The sequence below is a fragment of the Aspergillus saccharolyticus genome (assembly GCF_003184585.1).
Source record: "Aspergillus saccharolyticus JOP 1030-1 unplaced genomic scaffold BP01scaffold_72, whole genome shotgun sequence".
NCBI lineage: Eukaryota > Fungi > Ascomycota > Eurotiomycetes > Eurotiales > Aspergillaceae > Aspergillus > Aspergillus saccharolyticus.
In genome coordinates this window covers 37,709-62,413 of record NW_020290682.1, presented here as the reverse complement: position 1 = coordinate 62,413, position 24,705 = coordinate 37,709, and the positions used below count along the sequence as shown (strand labels likewise).

At 55.7% G+C, this 24,705-nt stretch overlaps 8 protein-coding genes across 8 annotated transcripts; 5 read left to right on the top strand and 3 right to left on the bottom strand.

Annotated features, from left to right (window-relative positions):
- Window positions 1-2,534: 2,534 nt before the first annotated feature.
- BP01DRAFT_351576 (terpenoid synthase) lies at window positions 2,535-3,464 on the bottom strand (the record flags this gene model as incomplete). Its single annotated transcript, XM_025573846.1, has 4 exons — window positions 3,427-3,464; window positions 3,321-3,352; window positions 3,020-3,267; window positions 2,535-2,961 (listed from the first exon to the last, which is right to left on the bottom strand). Exons 3-4 carry the CDS (start codon window positions 3,103-3,105, stop codon window positions 2,535-2,537), a joined length of 513 nt encoding a protein of 170 aa, XP_025426326.1. The 5' UTR covers window positions 3,106-3,267; window positions 3,321-3,352; window positions 3,427-3,464.
- Window positions 3,197-3,993, bottom strand: BP01DRAFT_222734 (uncharacterized protein). The gene is made up of 2 exons (XM_025571156.1): window positions 3,427-3,993; window positions 3,197-3,352 (listed from the first exon to the last, which is right to left on the bottom strand). Exons 1-2 carry the CDS (start codon window positions 3,866-3,868, stop codon window positions 3,288-3,290), a joined length of 507 nt encoding a protein of 168 aa, XP_025426325.1. The 5' UTR covers window positions 3,869-3,993; the 3' UTR covers window positions 3,197-3,287.
- A 930-nt stretch (window positions 3,994-4,923) lies between these two features.
- Window positions 4,924-6,284, top strand: BP01DRAFT_222727 (uncharacterized protein). The gene has a single exon (XM_025571155.1). The coding sequence runs from the start codon at window positions 5,337-5,339 to the stop codon at window positions 6,084-6,086; it is 750 nt and encodes a 249-aa protein (XP_025426324.1). The 5' UTR covers window positions 4,924-5,336; the 3' UTR covers window positions 6,087-6,284.
- A 1,198-nt stretch (window positions 6,285-7,482) lies between these two features.
- BP01DRAFT_308569 (putative hydrolase) lies at window positions 7,483-9,780 on the top strand (the record flags this gene model as incomplete). Its single annotated transcript, XM_025572345.1, has 7 exons — window positions 7,483-7,813; window positions 7,869-8,085; window positions 8,156-8,340; window positions 8,402-8,805; window positions 8,873-9,193; window positions 9,279-9,409; window positions 9,498-9,780. 7 exons carry the CDS (start codon window positions 7,483-7,485, stop codon window positions 9,778-9,780), a joined length of 1,872 nt encoding a protein of 623 aa, XP_025426323.1.
- A 332-nt stretch (window positions 9,781-10,112) lies between these two features.
- BP01DRAFT_308573 (sugar porter family MFS transporter) lies at window positions 10,113-12,052 on the bottom strand (the record flags this gene model as incomplete). The annotated part of the gene is made up of 5 exons (XM_025572346.1): window positions 10,113-10,537; window positions 10,628-10,939; window positions 11,014-11,399; window positions 11,479-11,679; window positions 11,751-12,052. 5 exons carry the CDS (start codon window positions 12,050-12,052, stop codon window positions 10,113-10,115), a joined length of 1,626 nt encoding a protein of 541 aa, XP_025426322.1.
- A 2,079-nt stretch (window positions 12,053-14,131) lies between these two features.
- On the top strand, window positions 14,132-18,651 carry BP01DRAFT_395957 (DUF3433 domain-containing protein). The gene is made up of 3 exons (XM_025578439.1): window positions 14,132-14,626; window positions 14,684-16,564; window positions 16,628-18,651. Exons 1-3 carry the CDS (start codon window positions 14,575-14,577, stop codon window positions 18,475-18,477), a joined length of 3,783 nt encoding a protein of 1,260 aa, XP_025426321.1. The 5' UTR covers window positions 14,132-14,574; the 3' UTR covers window positions 18,478-18,651.
- Window positions 18,652-19,937: 1,286 nt separating this feature from the next.
- Window positions 19,938-21,790, top strand: BP01DRAFT_395956 (T6SS phospholipase effector Tle1-like catalytic domain-containing protein; the record flags this gene model as incomplete). Its single annotated transcript, XM_025578438.1, has 4 exons — window positions 19,938-20,125; window positions 20,186-20,200; window positions 20,260-21,650; window positions 21,782-21,790. Exons 1-4 carry the CDS (start codon window positions 19,960-19,962, stop codon window positions 21,788-21,790), a joined length of 1,581 nt encoding a protein of 526 aa, XP_025426320.1. The 5' UTR covers window positions 19,938-19,959.
- Window positions 21,791-22,110: 320 nt separating this feature from the next.
- BP01DRAFT_410702 (polyamine transporter) lies at window positions 22,111-23,931 on the top strand (the record flags this gene model as incomplete). The annotated part of the gene is made up of 4 exons (XM_025578885.1): window positions 22,111-22,224; window positions 22,291-23,033; window positions 23,117-23,492; window positions 23,707-23,931. The coding sequence occupies 4 exons, from the start codon at window positions 22,111-22,113 to the stop codon at window positions 23,929-23,931; spliced, it is 1,458 nt and encodes a 485-aa protein (XP_025426319.1).
- Between the last annotated feature and the right edge of the window lie 774 nt (window positions 23,932-24,705).

Genomic DNA, 24,705 nt, shown 5'->3' with positions numbered 1-24,705 from the left:
AGTGGCGAGATGTGATGTGGGGCTGCTTCAGCTGGGACGGATGGCGTATCTGTTTGTGAAGAAGTGCAGCAGCACATGACCCCGGAATTCCAGAGGTAAATCGCTGGATGCTGACCCGTGGAAGAAGGATGTACTAGTAGCTCTACTATTTCACCGGGGGGGCCCTCCTTCTGATTGGCGGGAGGGAACCCATGTTAAGTAGTGGAAAACTGCCTGTCGAACAAATAACTCTGACCTGTTAAATCCCTGCCACTACAATAATTCCTACCATCATATCCTAGGTAGCAGCAGACCCAGGCTTTGTCAACGCGGGGTATATGCAAAAAAAGCATGCGACAATTTCAATGAGGCTGGCTGTCGTGACGCAAAACCCCCGTCGGTCATCGCCACCATCAACCCCCGGAATTATAAGTAAGCATGACATCCACACTTCGACCACGTCTGCCTCCCCCCCCCCATGCTCCACCCGAGCACAGCACACAAATGAAAACCACTATACTAGACTCTCCACCTCTCCTCTGAAACTGAACTAAAATCTAGCCCACCATGTCAACCAACCCTTTCATCTACGAGTCGGACTACGATAACCTCTACGAGACCTCCCACCCCCCGCAAGTCTCTGAGCCTGCATCCACAGCCGCCGGGGAGGACTCGCATCTAGCAGAAACCAGCGCCGATCAGATGCCTTCCAAAGCCCGTCCACAGTTCTTGGCGGCGCAAGAGGACTTCACCGTGGAATTGAGTCCCCTGCCGTACGGGCAGGGCTGTCCTCCGGCGGATGTGAAACCGGACGAGTTCCCGTCCTCGAGCACTCAAGACCGCAGTATATACGAAGACTGGGGAGGATGAAGAGTGGGCGGCCGCTGTGTTTTGGGAGCCTGTGTTTAGGAAAGTACTGTACTATGCGGCATTCGTTAGTTGGAGGGGGTACAAATGTTCTGGAATGAAGGATGGGGCTTGACCCTGCAGAGTCTGTGTTGTGTATATATTCAAATTGAGATATCTTGCATAAATGAAATGAAGCTCTAATTGAAGCCAGTGCGGTATGGCTGCGGGCGAATGTGGCAGGCATTGTTTCAGTTAACGCGGTAGAGCTTGCGAAAACCGAAGCACAGCCAAGTGAGCTTTGTAGGCGCAATTGTGATGCTCAGTTGGTAAGACTGGTAGTTCTTAATACTTCTTGATTACTGAGTTAGTGGAGCAGATAGGGTTTCGAAAAATTGGTATATTTTGTCGCAGTGGTCGAGCTCATCTTCCTATCATTCTACGTCAACACTCGAGCAAAAATGGGAAACCTACATTCTCAATGAGACAATCACAAGTGCACAAAGGGACAATCTAATCACGGTGACGAGACGAAGAAAGTATTTTTTGGTTGGACACTTAGCTTTCAAAGGCTTGGGAATTGCGCCTCGGTATGGACTCCGAAGTCTTGAAATAAGTAGATCGAGGCCGATCATCAATCAGGAAAAGACTCTGGTAATCTGGCTATCGGGTTAAAGGCCCAGGGTCCCGCCCCGACGTTGCCAGTGCTCTTCTCCTCAGGGAGCCCATCCCCGGCGTCGGACGAGTCCATCGGCTGATACAAAGCCGGTCCACACAGGAAAGCCAGACCGAAGTAGATCCCATCGTAGTCGACCAATGATCGAGCATGGGACACTGCTGCCAGATCGTCGAATTCATGCCCAAATGAACCGGGAAGGGCCCGACCGTCAACCTGCTTCAAGCTCGTCGCATGGCGCGAGACCATGGTAGAGTCTTTCGCTCGGGGGTAGTCTTTCAAGAAGGGTGATGTGGGGGGTTTCAAGCCAATTGTATCGTGTGTTCACTTTCAAAGCATTTCCGAGCGGTTGGGATTCGCCCTGCATTATTTGCTACTGGGTGTCTGGGCTGATGGGCGACCAACAATGAATGAATGAATGAGTTTCCAGTCATTCACGGCTAATGGTGAAAACCTTCTAGTCATAGAATATATTCTCTGGTCTTTGGGAACCAGAGTGGTGAATGGAGTCAGCCGGACGATGTGCTTCACTCAATACATCATATCTGTCTCTTGAGCCGTTCATACTGGAAATAGAGACAATCCTTTACTCCAGCGTCACGCTCTGAGAACCAATGAAGCCGAAGTAGTCGGGTTCTTTCCCAGTGGTGGTGGTAGACCACTGGGAAAAAGCCATGGTTAGGATGATTGCAGGCCTATACGACGAACACAATGGCATTCAATAAGGCACTCCACTCAAACCATTCTCGCTGCCTTTGTCTCACCACTAACTTGGTAATGTCGAAGCTACAAAGCTCAGCCAACAAAGGTTACGTTCTTTCTATTGTACTAACATCACTCGTTGGGAGGAGCTTGAGAGGTGATCAAGTACCCCCTAGTCTGGTATACCATGAAGCTATTTTTAGGGTTGTTGCGGGTTCGCCCGCTGCCACTGGTTGTTCTCCTCCTAGTGGACAAACAAAAGTTCGTTTGATAATTGTGTAACTAGAAAAGACATTGCTCGCTCGGAATCGGTTTAAAGATCTAGTAGTATCTACGAACAGCATTTCTTCTCGCATGTCTGACCTGCACCAATGGCGCTGTATCTCCGCGTGGTAATCGAGAAAGCCACATTCCCTGCTGCGGCCTCGATCACCCCCCGTGCATACCGCAGCTGTGACGGGCTCAGTGCGTTCGAACCGCGCCGACTTGCTAGTTCGGCATGCATGCGAGTCTCTGTCTGACGGAGAAGACTGGTGATGAGGATCTTGGCTGCGCCCGCATCCACGGCGAGGACTTGCTCCAGATATCGGACCGCATTGGCGCAGGTCTCGGCTTCGCGGCTTTCCTTGTCGTAGGAGAAGAGGTCATTTGTCAAGATGATATGGTCCATGGCCAGCTGGATCACTGGGCTGAGAGCCGTTTCGTCGGCCGAGGAGATGCAGATCCGGTTGCCGAATTTCACGGCAGCCAAGATATAGCTGGAGTGCTTGGGTCAGTCCTTGCGATGGATGCAGAAAGCAGATGCAGGCGACTTACTCGCGTCCGATATCCACCGCCCGGTAGTCCAGATAGTCTCTCAATGAGGAGAACTGGTCTCGCATTGGGGAGCGCATGAACGCCATCCATTTGAGATATCCCTGAATCAGCCCCTTCCCCTGTCCATTGCTGTTCAGGATTTGCCGGGCGAGGCTGGCGAAAGCATCTGCAGCGTCCGGGGCGGATTTGTCGGGAGAAGCCAGAATGTCGGCCCAGCTGGCTGTCACTTTTTCGACGACTGTGGCACTCTGAGCACGAGTTAGCACTGTCACCACTCACAAGGCCACTGGACGTTTACAACCTCGTGCGGTGAGTCGGACGATTCGAGGATATCTACAGTACCAAAATCCCGGGTTAGCACCCCCAGCCCATGCAGCGTACCCCATTAGTAGGAAGTCAAGTCATACCATCGTGGATCCAGAGGATGAGGTTGAGCTGCGCGATGATCTCAATCGCTTCGGCTGTGCAGTTCGGGTTCATATACCCGGCTGCACTCGCCGCATTCACAATCCGCTCCTGTTCTTTTCTGGATAGTGGCATCTCTGCTTGATTTGTGTGGCCATTGTTCGTGATCGCCGCACCGTCCATCCGCTTGAGCTGTTGCAGCAGCTTCCTGCCCGCATCCTCGGCTTCGCTCCAGTATTTACACTGCCGCGCCGCCGGAAAGGAGCTTCTCCAGGGAAGATGCAGGGCGACCGGGTCGACAGTCACGGAGTGTGTCCTGTCGCCATCGTCATTCGTGGTGCCCGTCAGCAGAAAGTCATACTCGGCGAGTGTCGGTGGAACAACGCTGACTGTGCCCAGGGGGTCATTGCGGTATGAGATGGGTCGCAGCGGTTGGGGCGTCATCCTGCTTGATGGGTGCAATTCCGAGGGAGAGAGGCAAAGTTTGCTACTACCGCCTCGATGTTGATGCTGTTAGTACTCAGCTGCGCTCCTGGCTTTGAGGACGAGTCATGATTCATATACTCGCGATTCCTCCGCAGAGGAAACATCCCACCCAATCTTGCACGGGGTAACCGATCGGGGTGGCGGAGCGGGCAAAGCACGGGTCGATTTTCAGCAATCTGTCTAAAGAGATGGCGGCGCTGAAAGACGAACTAGTGGCTGAGGATGCAGGAAACTAGCTGTGAAGGTGAGGTCCTGCCGGCAGCACCAGCTGAGATGCTGACCCAAGCGTCGGCTAAGATATCCTGCTGGTAGACGAGCTCGGGATGACTGACTGAAAGCAGATTAGGGAGACTTGTCCGCTTCAGCCCGATCTCTTGGGAGGTGCCTGTAGTAGCGTATCTTGCGGCGATACCTCACACAGTGGTGGTGTCTGTTGTTGTTTCTGTAGTGCAGGTTTTGGCTTAGCGACGTCGCCAGTTACCCTGGGGTTGACATGTCCTCTTCCATGGTTTGCGCAGGGTGAATGACATGTTCACACGGGTTTTGCCGCCGAAGCTTGTCAGGGAGTTGCGCAACGGTCTCGACCTATAATCCAACTAGTAAGATGGAAATATGAAGCGATCGTGGGGTGTCGCAGACCAGTGGCGACTATCGCTGGGGCCGGACGAACCCGTAGCCTCGGGGCTGATGATCCGGGGGTAATAACAGCCGACCACTCATTTTGTGCGTACATTCGAAAGCAAACATCTTGTACTGAATGAGGCAGGATGAGAGTATTTGGGCTCCCCGAGCCTTGTTTTCCCACTGTCCCAGAACTTCGCAGGGCAATTCTGCATTCATCTCGCATTAGCTGCCACGACAGCGGGCTTGGCTTGCACGAACTGACGTTTTGCCACCGTCGGCTGGTGGAACCCCGAGGGGAATTGTGCCGTGTGAGTGCGGCCAACAGGAGTTGCTAAATCATGGTGCGCAGTCGAATCAGGTACGATAACTATATTCGTGTCGATGTAATTGCGAGCTTTTAGGGTTGCGTGGTATCACCGAACCGGTTCGGCCGATGGTGAATACGGCCCTCCCGCCACCATTCAATCATCGCGCACACGCCTCTGCAGGGGTTCTGCTGGTGAATGTCTCGGTCAGAGACTATTGAATGGGCAGCTTAGTATAATAGCCGCTTCGTCCTGCAGTGAACAAACATAATGCGTCACCTGTCATTCCTCCAGTGCAATCTCTCCTGGCCTCGAGTATGTAAAGACACAATCTGGCCGCAGAGGTGGTAGGAGTCGCTTCGCGGACGTGTCTCTGTCCGACTGTGGGCAGTGAGTCGGTCATAATCCCGGCTAACTTGTCGCCCTCTGACCAGAACCCGGCGCTGCAATAGCATCGGTATGTCTTACATCTGACGATTCAGGCTGTATCGCCTAACATGAGGTGTTTCCTGCTGGAGGTGAGCCGAGAATCGGTGGGTAATTGGATGACGAAAAGCATTGCAGACGACATCCTTCCATCATATCAACTGCCTTTGTTCTTGAGGAAGATACAGCAGAACATAATCATAAGTTCGATACCGTGCCTGTCCTCCGCGTGTCTCAGGGCTTCAAAGTCTCAGTCTGTAAAGACTGCTTCCGCGGTCCAAGAAACTGTCGACAGGACTCAGGCAACAATACCAGCAACGAGGTCTGTCTTCTCCTCCATCATTCTGCCCTCTGTTCTGCAGCGTCTACCACCGCGGAGAACGCGACCACTCCAACAACAATCAGGAAGCAAACTATCATCTCTTGGGGTCGAGCAAGATGGAGCAGCTGTGGTTGAAGAAGACGCTCGCAAACAATTAGCCGGCCCCATCAGTTTGAAGAGTCAAGGAGATGTATCTGTCGATATCGGGGATACAAAGGTAAAACAGATCAACATCGAATCGCCCGACGTGCTTTTCACAGCCCAACACGCACTTGATGCACTGGAGCCCCTGCCATTAATCACCATTATCAGCACAAGTACAGGGGAGAGAGGACGGGAAATAGAAGCGAGAAGAAGACAAATTACAACCCAGCCTCGACGGCGAAACTGGAATTACAACGTCTACGATATGAGCCTCTGCCATTTGAAGCTATGCTATCGCCAATCAGATTGTCCATCTCGGTCGGCAGTAATGCCCATAATAAGGCCCATTGCCTGAAAGTCGTATATTGCAGTGGGCAGTGTCAGGCCGGTGGAATGAATACTAATAGCATCCGTTCCTCTTAGGGAGGCGGCTGCACTTATACTAATCATACTGATAAGTATGAATCTGGGGATAAGTTGTTCTCTTGTTCCAATCCAGACTACAGAAGGCTACAAATTTATTGTGCTCCCTATCTTACAATGCAGCCGTTGTTAGTGGCAAGATTCACATTTTATTCCGATGTACAGTAGGGGAGCCTGTAGCATACACAGTATGATCTCGGGGACATGTGGAGCCAGACATCACACATGAAACTAAGACTCCAACCAGTTTCTAGTAACCGTTGGACCAGATTGAGATCTGAGACTGTCCTGCGAGTCCAATTCATATCAATACTTTCTAGCTGTGTACGTTCGCAGGTCCGAGGGCTCTTCCGGAAAGTCTGATCCGCATCCCGTGATGACTCTCTACCCTACCCCAATAACAGACAGCCAAGGGACAGCAGGTTTTGACGACCCAGAGAAACAATGAGCTGTCAGTCACCTCACCAACAGTCATCTGCTGTATCAACCCCGTGTCCTGGCCGGGCGGAGAAACAGGGCTACAACCAAGCTGGGGGTGGTGTTCATCGGCCGACTTGGCTGATGCAATCATGCAGAATATATTTCCTTACTTAGTTTCACTTTATCGCTGTGAAGCTCATCATCCTAGGTACTGGCTTGGCTGATCACACCAATTCTGAACTTACTCGGAGTTAAGGCAAGGGGAGAGACCAGGAGGTGCGGGGAAGAATGGTAGCAGTGGCCAAATGCCAGGGAAGCCAGAAAGGGGTGAAGCCAGATTCACCGCGGCCCAGTTTAGAAAGTGAATGGAAGCGATCGGGGGTGGAGGATATGTTCAAGCAGCCCAGATTTCGATCTGTGCTGCTCATTGGTTGACCCCACCGAGTCAGCATCCAGGTCGATATAGTCAATTTGAGGATTTTGCACCCGGTCAACCATCGGTGAATGGGTATAGCTTCAATTTCCCCAATCTGGCAAGCGGCAAGCCACTGTCAACGACGTCGGTGACCGGTGAGATTCTCCCTCAGCCATTCGGGTCGGCTGGCTCAGCTTCCACCTCTCCCTGAGTCTGTCGTGCACCACAACGCTGGGTGCCCAATTATCGCCGGTGGATGCTCAATATCGGGGCTGCTGTATCCCAGTTCACCATTCACCTCCATCGTGGGAGCGGGGGATGAGGGTCATCACGCGGATATGCGTGGGCTAGAGGCCGATGACAAGGGAAATGAATTTCTGCTCCAAGGTGAATGTTCCGCTATTCGATGGTGAACCCCTACATGCGAAATGAAGAGATAAATACTCCGCGTGAGCGTCGTCTGTGGAAGGAATGCACTTGCAAATTCATCATGATGCTTTGGCTTTGCACCTGGTTCATTCTCCTCCTGACCTCCCAGTCTCTGGCTCGCGGTCTGGGAGACACCAGCTCCCTTGCCTCGCGCCGCACAGCACCGTATGCGGTCCAGCAGCCCCCATTGACCACGGACTGGACTGAACAAGTCGGCACGAATCCCTGGCCGGAGTATCCTCGCCCCCAGCGACAGCGGTCCGAGTGGAAGAATCTCAACGGGATCTGGCAATATCAGGCTGCGGCGAGCCTGGATGCTGTCAAGAGTCCCCCCTTCGGTCAAAACCTCACGGCAGAAGTGCTTATACCTTCTTGTCTCGAGAGCGGATTGTCTGGTAGGTCTTTTCTGTCCGGTGGTCAAGCATGAAACTGATTCAAAGCCTCGTGTAGGGATCCAGGCGACCTCGGCGGTTTACTCCTGGTTTCGCACCACCTTCACAATTCCCAACGCCTGGAGGGCACAGAACGTGCTGCTGAACTTCGGTGCAGTGGATTATGAAGCCACGGTCTTTGTCAACGGACAGCAAGCGGGCTTTCACCGCGGTGGATACTTTGCATTCACCGTGGACATCACCTCGTTTATCAACGCGACAACGAACAACGAGCTGTAGGCTGCGAGATCCTTTCCCTCTCCCTATCTCGCTATGTTATGCCGCACCACTGACAACGAACCACAGCCTGGTGTACGTCCACGATCCCACCGACAGGGGCAACTATGTGATTCCCATTGGCAAGCAGCGTCTGGTGCCCAGTCACATCTTCTACACCCCCTGCAGTGGTATCTGGCAGAGCGTCTGGATCGAGTCTGCCCCCGCCAACTACATCACGCAGCTGGACCTGAGCGGCGACATGTACGGACAAGGTATTTCGGTCCTACCCCCCCCCCAGGCATCTCTCGAGGACCAACGGACTAACCGACGTAGTCAATGTGACCGTCCACAGCGCCTCCGAGCACAGCACGGCAGTGCAGATCGCCATCCTCGAGGACGACTCGGTGATCGCGTGCGCTGACGGCACCTCGAACCAGCCCTTCCAGTTCCACGTCCCAGACCCCAACCTGTGGTCGCCCGAGTCGCCCGACCTCTACAACGTGACGGTAACCCTGGGTGAGGACATGGTCTCCAGCTACCTGGGATTCCGCACCATCTCGCGGGGCGAAGTCAACGGCATCCAGCGGCCGCTGCTGAACGGGGAATTCACTTTTCTGTTCGGCACCCTGGACCAGGGCTACTGGCCGGATGGTCTGTACTCGCCCCCGACCCGGGAAGCCATGGAGTACGATCTGCGCGTTCTGAAAGATCTGGGCTTCAACATGGTCCGGAAGCACGTACGTCGTCCCTTTCCTTCCTTTCGCCAACAGACAATCCACTTCGGACCTCTCACACAACAGACAGATCAAAGTCGAGCCCGCGCTATATTACCGCGCCTGCGACGAGCTGGGGCTGCTGGTCATCCAAGACATGCCCTCCCTCCGCCTGGTGGAGAACATCCAAGAGTCTCAGCAGCAGGAGTTCGTCCGTCAGTTGGATCTGATGGTAAACCAATTGAAAAACTACCCTAGTATTCTGGGCTGGATCATCTACAATGAGGGCTGGGGCCAGATCACCTCGTATTACCCCGAGTTTGCCCTCACGGAGCGCGTCCGGCAGCTTGATCCGACGAGGCTGGTCGATTCGACCTCGGGGTGGCATGATCATGGGGCGGGGGATTTTCACGTACGTTTCATCGTCCTTGTTGTGGTGGTGGTGGTTCATGTTTCTGACCCCCTCCCCCAACCCTAACTGACACGAACATCTCCAGGATAACCACCACTACGCCAACCCCCAATGCGGCACTCCCTTCTACTCCACCCCATCCACCCCCTACGATCCCTCCCGGATTGCAATCCAGGGTGAATTCGGGGGCGTGGGACATAACCTCTCCATCGAGCAGTATGTTCCCCTTTCCCCTTCTCCTATGGGGACAGATGAACCCGCTCCACCAAGTGACGAACCGATACTGACCAACCACACACAACAGCCTCTGGAACAACCAAGCGGCCATCAATACGATCAACCAGACCTACGAGATGGACGCCGACCTCGACGCCTGGAACGCCCGGGGCCACATGCTGCTGACCGAGCTGCAGGATCAGGTGCGGCAGTATGCGTGCAGCGGGGCCGTGTGGACGCAGACGACCGACGTCGAGGGGGAGGTGAATGGGCTGATGAGTTATGATCGGCGGGTGAAGCGCGTGGATGTCCAGCAGTGGCGGGATGATATTCAGGGGTTGTTTGAGGCTGCTGCGGAGAGGGTTGGATGAACATATACTGTACATACTAGTATGGTTGTGGGGTGGTTCGCTTCTGGAACCGAGCGGCACATAGCTTGCAGATGGCATGAGCATAGCATCTTTGGGGTTTGAGGATAGCTTGAAATAATTCCGGCGAAGAGAATTAATTATGTGGTTGCATTAGTGCAGTGGGGTGGTGCTAAGTACGCATTGCTCCAGCTTTCTCCGCAGACAAAGTATTATGGGCGAATGCGACCGATCATTAGACAAACAGAGTTGCTGTACGGATTGAAGGCACGATTGATCTCACCCCCCTCTTCCAATCTTAGACAAAGTCCCGCCAGCAGTTCACCCAGACGAGTTCAAACCCCAGTCTGCTCCGCATGCGCATGGCCGGTCTCCTCCCCCTTCGACGCCAAATCCAGATGCCCGCGCTCCATCTCCCGCACCGCACGCGTCTTCACCCGCGTCCGCCATGCTGGCGTGCCGAGGTACCGGATCCCCTGTGGATCCTCGAACATCGCCTCCGTCTCCTCCAACGTCTTCCCGGCCGTCTCCGGGAAGATGAAGAAGAAGTGAATGAACATCGCCGTGTTGAACACCCCGAAGAGAATGTATGTCTTCCACCGGATGTTTGCAAAGGCGGTCGGCGTGAACAGTCCCAGCGCGGTGTTGAAGGCCCAGTTGCCCGAGGTCGCGAGGGCGACGCCTTTGCCGCGGAGACGGAGGGGGAAGAGTTCGGGGGGGTAGGTCCACGAGACGGGGCCGAGGGTGGGGGCGTATGAGGCTGATAGATCGATCGATCGATTAGATTAGAGATTCATGAGTCGTGGAAGAGACAAGCTACCAAGACAGGGGGAGTGTGTAGTGTACGTACCGACAAACAAGTATGTGCAGGCAATCAACCCCTTCGCAGCCGCCCCGTGCAGACGCATCGACTCCGCCGCCACCCCGTCAATGCCCCCCGGCACCACCACCCCGTGCACGGCCATGATGCCGGCATTCGCGTACATCCAGATCGCCATCAAGGCCGATCCCACCAGCAATGGCGGGCGACGACCCCAGCGGTCCATCCAGATCAACGCCGGCAGCGTCATCACGACGTTGATGATGTACTGAATGCTCGAGGCCAGGAGGGTCGCGTTGCCGGAGTAGCCGGCCATGGAGAAGAGGTAGGTGATGTAGTACACTATTACGCAGCATGATTAGCCCTGCACCACACTCGACACCCGTCCGGACCGGGGGAGAAGGGGGAGAGCAGACTCATAATATTCATCCCCGTCAACTGCGACCAGATCTGCGTAAACAACCCGATCAACGTTCGGTTCAGCATGCGCGGCCGGAACAGATCCAGGTAGTTCACATTTTTGAACTGCCGTTCCAGCTCGCACATGTCGCGGATATCTTGCATCTCCAGCGCCACGAAGGGATGGTGTAAGTCGCCTTTGGCGTGAACTAAAGCCAGCACGCGATGGCAATCCTCCCATCGGTCCTTCCGGGCCAGCCACCGCGGGGATTCGGGCAGAAGCATCATCCCGCCGAAGAGGAAGACGGCGGGGAGCATCTGCAGGCCCCAGGGGACGCGCCAGGAGGCGGTGCTGTAGTTGTAGGACTTTTGGCCGCCGATGTAGGAGCATCCGTAGGAGATACTGGGTCATTGATAGATCATGTTAGTCAGGGTGCGGGCGGTAAGAGGTGGATGGGCTGGAGCAAGAGGGGGTCGCGTACTAGAACATGATAAGGATCCCCCAGGTGATCGCCCACTGTTGCATGCCGACGAACCGACCGCGCTTGGAGGGTGGGGAGAGCTCGCTGATGTAGACTGGCACCTGGGCGGACTCGATGCCGACCGACAGGCCGTTGATGATGCGGCCCACTACCAGCATTCCGATGTTCTGCGATGCACAGATGATGGTCGAGCCGATTAACCTGTGTGGTGTTCATGGTGTCAGCTTCGAGAGGCAACCACTAGGAGGAAGAACATGAAGGACAGCACGCACCAGATCACACAGCCGATCATGATGGAAGTCTTGCGTCCAATGCGATCGGACAGCGGACCCGAGATCAAAGCCCCCAGCCACGAGCCGGCCGCCATGGCAGCAGTAATTCCGCCCTGGTTCAGTGAGGTCGGGCCCGAGCAGTCGTCATCGTCGGTGAAGGGCGGGCCCAGGGGACCCTGGTTGAAGTAACACTTGTAGGAGTTCTCGTTCAGTTGAGCGGACAGGGAAGAGATGTCGAAGCCGAAGAGCGCACCGCCCACGACGGAGACCCCAGCAATCACGTAGATGTTGCCCACCAACATTATGAATGGATGGAATGATGGGTTGGGAGAGAGTGGAGGGAGAAGGCAAGGGAAAGAAGAAGAAGAGCGGAGGAGAGAAAATAAGAGACCCCGCAGTCTGAAATCCCACTCTTTATAAACACGTCAAACACCGTCTGTGAGGTCAGGTGCAAACCCGTTCATCTCATGCAGATTCTTGCTGCTGTCAACCTCTCAACCCCGTAGACCACCGGGTGTGTTTACTCCTACGGCACTACGGTGTCATCGCAGCTCGATGGGCTGATTGGAGCCCAATGCTTTGCTTTGACGAGAGTTTGGGGAAAACACTACACTGGAGGAGGGATCGGAATCCTAGGCCGGAGACAAGGACGTCGTCCTGTAGTCACTCACTTTAGCCTCTATCCCGAACCAGGATGATTGCACTATCGGGGGGGGGGGATCCTGTGGTGAAACCCTCCCCAGCCATGCAGTGCAACCTGTTGAAACAGTCCCCGTCTGGGGAGATTTGAGTGGATGAAATTTCGGAATACATGAGCAGGGATCTGCCTCAGCTTTCCCCAGGAAAAGTCACCTGAAAGTCACTGGAGAGAGAGAGAGATGCGATGCGATGGGACGGGATGGGGATCCACCGAGGAAGTTGACACTCCAGATACTGTATGTATGTGTCAGCCGGGGAAAAAAGACGCCCAATAATGCTTAATTGACCCTCTTTCCCCGCACTCCCTTTTCACCACAAATTACTTTTATATCACTTGTAAAATCCCCGGGATATCGTCCGACTCTCCCCCAAGGGGCAATCTGGTTGCACATCACTGCAACCATCCGGTATATCTGGCCAGGGAATACTGCTGGGCATACGTAGTCTCACCGTCTCACCACCCCTCTCCTCGTGCACAACGTGTCTTGCCGAGAGCCGGCCAGCTTCACAGACACGCGCCAGATCACTTGGCGCTGGCAACAGAGATTGCACCAGCTGAGGTGCTGTGGATGGCTTTCAGTCACAGAGCTTGTCTCAACCACCAAGGGGGGACTGGGGGTATCATAATCTGGCTAATCCACAGGAATGAGGTAGCATCGACGGTTTATGGAAAGGAAGTCAATGGGGTCAGTGGGCACCCTAGTAGCAGCGTGAGCTCAATGCAGGCGGATTGCCAACCGGGCCGGGGCATTCGGATGGGAGCAGAAGACCAGTCACACAGAAAGTCTCGCGAGTGGCTGACCACCCCCAAGTAAGTTGATGAGTGTCACTGAAGCAAAGCATCGGTTGAAACAACAGGAAGTTTTCTCACGGACTGGAGTCAAGCCACCTACGCGGTGAACCCTCAGGCCAGACGCATCGATCGTCCAGCCACTGGCGCGACAATCCACCCAATTCCTGGGCGGATAAGCGCCAAGACTATTTTGCTCCAGAGTCGGAGCGTGAATACTAAGCCAGGAAGTATGCTTCCGGAGGAGGAGTTAGGAGAAACGGGTGGTGCATGGTCCACAAGAGTACGCAGTACTGCGTTGACCATAACTAAGTAAAAACGCAACTGAGGCCAATGTCGGGATTTCAAGACATACTAGGTATGGCAGCCAGTGTCCGCTGGGTTTCCGTACGAGATATACCACAGTATATCCGCGAAAGTGCCACACTGGGGCTTTTCACTTACTCAGCCAAGAGAAGCAGGAAGTCAATAGTTATAGCTTGAGAAGGCGTTAGTCTACATATCTACAATAATCAGATTGTAGTATAGTATATATATAGTATAGAGTAGACACCTGGTTGGCAGGTATACCTAGATTACTACTACCACCCAATAAGGCAAGGCCAGACAGGCTAAACCCAATGGGGAGGCCGAAATGGGGCGCACGGGAGACTCTTTGGGTTTAGTGCTGGAGCCCGTGCCAAGATATACTCCACTTTTCTTCTGTTTTTGGCACCAATGGTTCGCGTGTCCCCTGACTCGCTGGAGTTGCTATTGGCTGCGGAGTCACTGCCTAACATTGAAGTGCGCATCACAACAACCGGACGGACTGAGGGCCGCCCAGCCCTGCATTCTCAGACCCAAATCAGGAATCCTTCACCCGCCAAGTTTTCTAACCTCGATCGTCATCGGTCGCTTCTCTCGCGCTCTCTCTTCACTGCCTCACTCTCATTCTCACACTCTTACGCTCTCTTTCTCTCTCCTTTACTCAATCCCTTCACTCAGTCCCTCATTCTGTCTTTTTTTTCTTTCTCCCCCTCCGCCCCCCTCCCTTCCCCACTCCTCCTCCCGTCTCATGCTCTTTCGCATGCAATCGCTCTCTTCCTCCGCTCCGTCTATCTCGTTCGCTCGTCGGCCTCCGACTCTTCCTGTCACTGCACGCTGATCAGTCCTCCGCCGTCATGCGCTTGATGCGCTTGTCGTCCTCCTTCCCCACCCACCGTCAGCGATGATCCAGTTGCTTGGCTTCGTCAGCGCTTGTCTTGTCCATGAACAATCAGTCTTCGGGCCCATGACCATCCGCCGCCCTTCCCCTCCCCATCACCCTCTCTTTCTCCAGAGCCTGGCGCATCCAGTATGTTCAGGCGTCTGGAAAAGAAACTCTACAATTTCTGGCTGCCTGTCCTAAGTATGTGTGCTCCTCCTTTTCTCCCCGTCACGGACCACTAACCTGTCCGCTCTGGAGACCGTCATCGTCTTCCGCCCTTCTTCCGATCGCGCCCAATCTCGCCCGATGGACAACCCCGTCCGCCCACCACCCCCTCGGGGGCATGGCGACCCATGGCCTTGCGTCCCGTCTTCCTGGCCCTTATCGTCGCGATCATGTTTGCCATGTTGATCACCGTGGAGGGTTTGCGCCGATATTGTGAGCAATACGGGGGCCTGGTTTTCTTTTCCGACACCGACGATGTCTCCGACCTGCAGTCATTCGCCTACAACTACCTGCCCATCATCGGCGCCTTGGCCCTCGTGACGCTCTGGACCTTCATTGACTACGATGTGCTGCGCTTGGAACCCTACTTTCAGATCGCTCGCCCCGAGGGTGCCCCGGCCTCGGTCCTCTGCATCAACTACAACTTTGGCCAGTCGTTTCTCACCCCGCTGACCTCGGCCCGTCGCGGCCACTGGATCGTCCTGCTCGTCTCGGTCACCACCGTGCTCATTCGCATGTTTCTTCCCGCGCTGCAGAGTACCCTCCTGGAACTACGGGAGATCAACCGGCTCGATGACGACGCCATGAAGACCTGGCCGCAGCTGTTGGATCTCGACCGGCAGGCGGAGTGGATGTTTGCGCAGGAGAGTAGCCCGAACATGACGCTCGCTTCGGTCATGACCACCAACACCCAACTGCGCGATTCCCGCTCCGCCAACTACGCGGTGGCCCCCGTCGAAATCAGCCTCGAAGACCGACAAGAGAATACCGTCTGGACGTTGAATGAGACCATCTACTGGGCTCAACTTTCCTGTCGGGATGTCCTGATTGACAACCACCTCTCGGTCTCGGTGAACGATAATTCGACGTACCCACCGACCGTCTCCTGGAACGTGACGGATGTCCAACTGCCGGAGAGTACTGGCACGGACCGCGGCTGCATCCTGGATTTTCACTACAAGAACATCTACTTCGCCGACACGGACTACCTGCAAATTCGATACTGGGAGCCAGTGTGGCCCAACCGGTCGCACCACTCGCCGGACCTGAGCTCCGCGTTCACCGCCCGGGGGTGTGAGCATCCCTACGATTTGTACGGGATCGTCCTCTCGGTCAATGCCACCGAAGCCGGAGCAGATAGGATCAGCGCACTGGGCTCCGGGTTCACCTCCTCCGCCACCATTTTCGCCTGCCAGATCGATTATCGCCAAGCCACCGCGCGACTGAGTATGCACGCCAACAGCTCGATCACCAACACGACGGTCTTCTCCCACACCGAGACCGCGCTGTCGGACCAGCTCTTCAATCTCAATGCTTTCCAAGGCTTGTTAGCGCAACGTGCGCCTTACACGGGCGATATGTTATTTATCGAGAACAATCAGACGAGCGGCGACACCACCGTAACAGAACTGCCTGTGATCAGTCAAAACGTGCGCGACTTGGAACCGCTGCTCGTCCTGGACGCGTCGGAGATCATGACGCCCGATGAGTTCGAATCAAAAGTCACGCGCGGCGTAGTGCAAACCTTTGTGCTGACCTTCGCCCGGCTCTTCAACCCCGATCAGGAACCGACCAGCGTGCCCGCCTTGCGATTTTCGACCCAGGTCACCATCTCCGTCGTGACGGTTGCGGCCTACTGCTCCGAGGTCATACTCGCCTTGGGTATTGTTCTCGCGGTGTGCCTGATCTATTTCTATCAGTCCCGGCCGAACATCCTGCAAAGTGATCCAGGCTCCATTGGCGCGATGTGCAGTATGCTCACCGATGTGTTTGGGCCGACCAATATCTTGGCCGATCCGCAAACCGAATTCCACCAGTTCTCGACGCGTCAATTGCGCCAGATTCTCGATACCTGTCGCCTCCAATGGCAGCAGGGCCCGGACGGTCCACGGTTAGGAATTGTCTCTGCAGATGGTGAGTTCGTGGTCGCAACATCTATCCCCCCCCCGCGGGCTAACTGGCTAACCTCCCGGGCAGGTTCGCCGGTGATTCTGCCGTATCCGACTCGGACGCGGGTCGACCCCATGCCTCATTTTCTCGTCGTCCCGATCTTCATCGTCGAATTTCTGTTCTTAGCTGCGATCATCACGATCATGGGATTGACAGTAGCGTCGCTCGCCCACGACGGCAGTTTTCAGCATCTGACCCAGTCGGGCTCCAGCTTCCTGCAGGTTGTCCTCTCCTTCCTCCCATCGGTGGTTGCCTCCTCGGTCGGCGCCCTTTGCAACTCGATCCTACGCAACATCAGTATTCTGGAGCCGTGGGTCCACCTGCAACGCGGCATGGCCACTGCGCAGTCATCCTTGTCGTTGAACTATGGATCACAGAACCCCTGGGCCGTCTTGGTGAAAGCCATCCAGGATCGCCATGTTCTCTTGGGCTTGGTTTCCTTTACCTGCGTGGCCAACGTGGTCTTGACGGTGGTCGCGGGTGGTCTCTTCACCCAACAGCTCACCGCGTCCTTCGTGCCGTCAAAGTCGTTGTATGCCAATTATAGCCAGGACCACTTTCAACGAACCGACTTCGCCGCCGACTTCACCGAGTTTGATCTGATTCAAACCAGTGTCGCCAGCGGGGTCCCGCTCTTATCGTGGATGGCGGCCAATTACACCTTCCTGCCGATCCACAACACCGATCCGGATCCCGATGTGATGTATGGTGCGACCACCCTCGGAATCGGCGCAGAACTCGACTGTGTATCTCTGGACGTCAACACCAGTATGCACCAAACCGACCATCAGCAGACGTGGCGGTATCGTCCCTTCCGCAACGCGAGTCGCGAGTGCACGGTGAACATGACTGGCCTGACGCGACCGCACGAGGCGATTGCGCTGTCGATTCATTTTCTCTCGCCTTCGGCGTCCTCCGACCGGGACGCGTGTCAAGAGTCCACCTTCCTCGTGGTCGGTCGATGGAATTACACGGCTGCCTCGGCGTATACCACGGCGAACACCATCGCGCTGCACTGCGAGCCGAAAGTACAGATGCAGAATTTTAGTGTCACTTTTGACCAACGCGGGCAGATTGCCGACGTGGATGCGATCGCGGGCACTTCCATCACGTCCGGCGCGATGTATGACAATGCGACCGCAGCGATGGGACAGTTCAACAAGATCTTTGCCGCCATTCCGCAGAGTTTTGTGGGGGAGGAACCGGGACGCAACGGGTCTTATGTCTCCTCGTACGATTGGGCCGGGTTCTTGGTAGCTCGGCTGTACAAACAGGATCAGGACCATCTGCTCCCTCTGCAAGTCCAGCCCTTGATGGAACATTCCAAGGCCGTGTACCAATGGGTCTACACCACCTACTTCTCGGTGTGGCGGAACGTGTACCTTTTGCCTTTGCAGGCGCCCCGTCCCGCGGCCAATGGGACGGTCATCTCGAACACCTGGGCGATGGTGCCCTCGGTCCCCTCCCTGGCTATCGCCCTCCTGCTGATCGCCTTGGACACGGTGATGGTACTGGTGGTCTTCGGCACGCGTCGGGGCCGGTTCCGGGGCCCGCGCATGCCCCGGTCGATTGGGGCGATCGTGCCGTGGGTGGCCAACAGTCGCATGTTGGGGGACTTCACCAATACCTTTGCGATGACCAGCCAGCAGCGTCGGGAGCATACCACGCGGCTTAACAAACGATACGCCTTCCGGACGTTCTTGCAGCCCGACGGGCGGTGGCGATACGCGGTCGATGAGGAACCGCCGGTGGTCGAGGATAAGCCTCCTTCTGCGGACGAGGCTGGGGCTGCCGCGGACGAGGCCAAAGGGCCGGAGGTGATTGAGCTGCAGCCGATGGCCGAGCTGGAGACCCCCCCTCCTCGGCGGGAATCATGAATTCACGTGAAATGTAATGAACATATAATGATGTACTAGTATTAGCATTTGGATAGGAATGGATGGGCAGCATGGGCGGTTGGTCGGGTGTGGGATCATATAGACACGGAGTTTGGGATTTGTACATAGAGCAGTTGATACCTGGATTCATGAACATGATTACTGACGAGCCAGATGTGTAGAAGGGGGTCCATTCACCGTCTTCTCTGTAGATGGATTCTGCAGTGAATTAGATGGACGGTGCAGTGATGTTCGTTTGTTCATTCACTCTGTTCTTCTCTGGTGCCGCGTGATCTTTGCATGCCATTCACCTTTCTATTTTCAATCATCTCTCTTTCCTGCAGACAACAATCGCGGGGGCCGTGATCAGGCTTGCTGTTCATACAGCACGATGAAAGAAGGCGACCAAGACGTTTTCAGCACGGTAAAACGACAGAGGCAATACACCGCACAGCATGACTTTTCCCCGAGGCCGATTCTAAGTCCATGCGACCGTACCAATCAAGGGAAAGAATCTCCAGCGTCTGGACTGCCAACAGAGGGATGGAGCGCTACGTGGAGAGAAAGAAGCTCTCCTCTTGTGCTGCAAAGCGAGGCACTCGCCCAGGACGCCTTCTCCGGCCGACTCATAATCGGGGTTTATCTTCATTCTGGCCGAAGATCATCGTCGGCCTCCGACAGCGTTCTCGGATCCCTCCGAACAAGATGGTCATTTGCCATCGCTGTCAGCCTCAGGCTCTGCTGCCTGGTCGCCATGAGACGTGGCTCTGACTCAGGGGTCTTACGTGAGGGAAGGAAGTTCTGTGTGCGTCAGACAGACAGTCACCACCCAGCACCGCGAAAACTCGGCCGACGAGAACGAACGATCTCCTGAACCTCTCGCTGGGCAAACCCTGGAACGAATTGCCTTGTTGGTGATGGCATGGGAATGACTGCAGCAGAGGTGCAGATCATCGAGGGTCTATCGATGCAGGCTGGCATCATGCTGGGTTGATCCGTCACATCGCAGCGACCTGATTGGGAGGCAGGGTTTTCGGGCCAATTCTGCCAGCAGACAAATTTTGTTGTTTGGAATATCATCAACCAGGCATCAGAGTCAGGTTGAGCAGGCCCAGCAGGCAGCGTGGGCTGTACTGCAGGCACCGGCTGAGTACTGGTTGGCCTGAAAGAGAGCCGCAGGAGCCAATGGGTCCGTCATGCTGTAAGGCGCTTAAGGCTGTCCATCAGCCTTGATGCATGATGCATCTTGGTCGATCGTCGGTGACAATCCATTGGCAATGCAGCCAAACGGTGAGTCGCACACAGGCTCTGCCCCTCTCAGCCACGATGCAGGGTTATTGGTAGGTGGCCCAATTTCCCTACTATCTCGGATGAACTATTGGGGGCATCGGCGTCAGATATAAAGGCTTCTTCAGCAACGCAGGCCATTCTTCCCCGTGTGTTGCATACATCCATCCATCCTACTTTCTACCCACCAGCACAATGACTTACGACCCTTGCGGTTGCGACCGGCCGGCGGTCCCCAACAAGCCCACCCAAGAATTGGTGCTGTGTTTTGATGGGACGGGCAATACCTTTCGAGTCGACGGAGGAGAGAGCAATATCCTCAAGATTTTCCGGATGTTGGACCGCAGCAAGGACAATCGATGTGAGTCGTTCACCCGGTCTGTCCCACACCTCTAGAAATAGCCACAACTAACAGACGTAGACTGCTACTACCAACGTAGGTCACCCTTCTCCTCCCCCCTTCGCCTTCATCCACAACCCTAACTTCCCCCGCAGCCGGCATCGGCACCGACATCACCCCGGGCACCTTCGCCAACGCCGCCATCCGGCCCTTCAGCAACCTCCCCGCCAGCAAAGTCATCGACCAAGCCCTGGCCACCTCCTTCGACCAACACGTCATCGGGGGCTACCGATTCCTAGCCCGACGCTGGCGTCCAGGCTCGCACATCTACCTCTTTGGCTTCTCCCGCGGCGCCTACACGGCCCGATTCCTGAACGAGATGCTCGACTTCGTCGGCCTCATCTCCGCCGACAACGAAGAACTCATCCCGTTCGTCTGGCAAGCGTTTCTGTCCTGGAAGTACGCGCACGGGGACCGCGAGGCCCAACAAGCCGACAATTTCTTGAGACTGTGTCGCGACACGATGTGTCGCTCCGTCGGCCTCGTGCACTTTCTTGGATTGTTCGACACGGTCAACAGCGTGGCGGAGTTCAATAAGGACGTGCTGAAGGACATGGAGACGATGCCCCGTCCCCGCTACATGCGTCATGCGGTGAGTATTGATGAGAAGCGCATCAAGTTCCAGCCGGTCCTGTTTGAGCGGCTGCGCGGGGCGCATGCGAAGAAGGGACGGGTGAGTACCTGGGCGGAGCGCGCGGAGCAGCAGTTCTGGGGGGTGCCGTTGAGTCCGGTCTTGGAGACGGATTTCGAGGAGGTGTATTTCGCGGGCGATCATAGTGATGTCGGCGGTGGGCATGAGTCGCTGGTGGAGCCCGGGGTCCCCGGGGCGAAGGTCTGGCCAGTGAGTCAGATTCCACTCATGTGGATGGTGCAGGAAGCCACGCATGTCGGTTTGACGTTTGATCCGGTGCAGTTGCAGGAGTTGGGGTGTCATTTGGTGCCGGTCGTGGGGGGGCTTGCGACAGCATCGGAGGGGGAGGGGGTGGATGGCTCCGAGGGGGGTGACGGTGGTCGTGCTTCAGCACCTCCAGACCAAGGAAAGTTGATCGAGGTCGAGGAGGCTGCTGGCCCGGAGCCGAAGCTGATGCAATTTGATCCGGCGATCGTGCGCATGGCCGAGCGGGCGCCCCTGCATGACTCCCTGGAGTACGAGTCGGGCCACGGGGTCGAGACCCTATTCTGGCGCTTGCTCGAGTGTCTGCCCATCAAACGGCCCAAGGTCAATCGCGATGGCTCCGTCAAGCAGACGCGCTGGCATGTCGGCGGCCTGCGTCGGCCGCTCCCCGATGGGGCGCGCATCCACGCCAGTGTCATTCATCGCTTACAGCAGGACCCCGAGTACCGGCCGTATAATCTGGGGCTGGGCCAGAAGCGCGTGCCGACCACGACGAGTTTGGATCATGTCGAGCGGAGGGATATCGGGCAGTGGCGGAGGGTGCAGCATGGGGGGTTATGCGATTATTATGTGAGGGTGCCGGGGACGGGGGTAAGCGCTGGGACGGGGGGGTCGAGATGTGCTTCAAGGAAGAGTACGGTTTAGTGTAAGGTGGTGTAGTGTATCGATAGTCTGTAATACAACTTGTGTGCAATTGCGATCAACCATTGACAATGCAGCAGATACTATAAGCAGGAATCTCGGGGATAGTTTCATGCGGAGAACCCGAGCCCTGAATGGGTTTCCCCGGCTTCTCCCCAGACTTGATCCCTCCTTAATCTCACACACAGTGCGGGGTCAATTGCCGATCGCTCTCGGATCGCCTCTCCACCGCTTACTACACTATTCAATGGTCTTCAATTCGCACACAGGGGCCAGTCGGCTTATCCGAGTGTCATCTTGGCACGGCATTTATGGAGGGCTTCGTTTATATGAAAGGCGGATGAGCCGCCAAAGACTCCATCCTCGCTTCCTCTCCCTCTTGCCTCTCACCGCTACTGTGTCTCTCACCATGAACGAGGACAAAGCCACGTCAAACCACATCGACTACGCGGATGAAGATGGGGTCGAGGATGGCTACGACGTCAAAAATGCGGACCCCCCTCTGGACCCCCATGACCCTAAGGTAGGCTCAGGCTACTACTACTACTACTACTACTAGGCTTCTTCTTACTCACCTTGAGCTCCACAGAACTGGCCTCTCTCCACCAAACTCACAACGTACTTGACCATCTGCTGCTTCACCTTCCTCGCCAACGTCAACAGCAGCAATTTCACCGTCGCCACCAAAGCGATCATCTCCGAGTTCCACGTCTCCTCCACAGAGGCAGGCCACCTGGTCTCGCTGAACGTCTTCTGCTTCGGGCTGGGGAATCTCGTCTGGGTCCCGCTCATGCGGGTGGTCGGCACGCGTCCGGTTTATCTGGCTGCCTTGTTGGCTCTGTCGATGATGAATGTCTGGTCCGCGAGGGCCACGGGATACGCAGAGCTGCTGGGGGCGCGCATCCTGTCTGGTCTGGCCGCTGCCGCCGCCGATGCGACGGTCCCGGCGGTCGTGGCGGATATGGTGCGTCCGGAGGGCCGCGGCCACTGGCTGATGATCTTCCATCTGGCTTTGACCTCGGGCCTGTTTGTGGGGCCGTTGATCAATGCGTATCTCGTGCAGGATGCGGGATGGCGTTGGATGTGCTGGTTTTTGGCCATTGCCGCGGGGGCTGTATGGGGGGTGGGTGTCTTCACCCTCCGCGAGACCACGTATCTCCCTCGACGAGAGAAAACCCGGCCTTCCTCCTCCTCCTCGTGGGGCACGCTCTCCCTGACGCATGGCTACAACCCCAATGCCTCATTCATCCGCACGGTCCTCGTCATCTTGTCTGCTGCAGGCTATCCGCAGCTCCTCTGGTGCGCCTTCACCATCGGGGTCTCCGTCGGATGGTAATCCCCCTTTCACCCCCCGGGGCTGATTCCCAACATCACCTTTTTCCCCCCTCGCTGACAATATGTTTGTGACTGAACAGGAACATCGTCGTCCAACTCACCGCATCCCGCACCTTCACCTCCCCACCGTACAACTGGCCCGCGGGCGACATCGGCCTCCTCTCGCTCGCCGGCTTCATCGGCTCGCTGCTGGCCTTTTATGTCGGCGGCCGACTCATCGACCAGATCTCGACGCGATACACCCGTCGTCGCGGCGGCGAACGTCAACCGGAGTACCGTCTCCCTGCATTGATCGTGCCGGGGGTGATCGGACCCGGCGGGATCTTGATGTTCGGGTTGTGTGTCGCCCACCAGACGCATTGGATGGGGGCGGCCGTGGGGTACGCGATGCAGGCGTTCGGCGTGGCGGCGATTTCGAATGTCGCGGTGACGTATGCGTTGGATTGTTATCCCCGGGTGAGTTTTGTCTCCAGTTGTTCCTGTTCTTGTGCGATAATCATGGCTTTTTCTTCACGAAGGAGTGGGATGTGGGCATAGTTATATACCCTTTCTTACTCAACCCAAACCCAACCCTCCCTCCACATTACTACGTGTCAACATAGTCCCCCCCCCCCCCCCCGATCTTACTAGCTAAGTCCATCCGTGCTAATTAAAATACGAACCCCTGCAGATCGCAGGCGAAGCCCTCGTGATCATCTTCGTCATTCGCAACACGATCGGCATGCTCCTTTCGCTTTACGCTACCGACTGGATCGCGCGCCAGGGCGTGGCGTCCGTGTTCGGCGAGATGACCGCCATCCAGACGGCAAGTTTGCTCGTGGCTGTGCCGCTGTTCTTCGGTGGGAAGTGGTTGCGGGGGATTACGGGGGGGTATGGGCCCAATCGGGAGATTTAGATTTCTGTGCGTGTGTGTGTATCTAGGATGGTGTGGTGTTGAGGAGTGACTGACGACAGTTGCATTGAAGGGGGTTTTCTAAGTTTGTGTAAGAATGATGATGCTTGAATGAGATGGTGTATGCAGAGTAGTTGGGCATGTAGTTTGGGCGATATCGACTCAGGCACAGCTCGCTAAGAGAGTTTGCGGACCGTCTTCCGAAGCTGGTTCGCTGGGTCTCTCTGCTCGCTTACAATCTCCATAAAAGATTGGTTCGATGGAGGGTAGACCAAATTTGGCAGAGCTCGACAGGAGGTGGACAGGCATGACAGTCGCTTGTCCATGGATGCGCGCACTGCAGTCCCGCGGGTGGCGGGGGTTCCTGGTCCATATGGGCCCTTGGGGTGGTTTTTAGTGCTGATTGGGGAGAAGGGGATTAAGTTTGATTTGCAATGCAGACCCTTGGGTTGGGATGGTTGTTGACGTAGTTGTCTGCTGCTGCATGAACTTAGTAAGGTATGCTAATCTCTATGTAGTCCTTGTTTAGTTAAGGGGAAGTTGTCTGGAATGCGTGATGCTGTACGTAGTCAGTATAGATTAGATCGATATAAGCTGCTGCATAACGCCTATCCAGCGCAGGGCTACATCCATCCTCTCACCCCATGGCCCGATGGGCTCATTTTCCGGTGTGTGGTGGGTGTGGAGACGAGTCGAGGGCATCTTAGGGCCAGACCGGAGCTATCCCTAACTAGTGCCAGTTTAGCGTCATCTTCTTTTCGCTAGTACCGCTAGTCC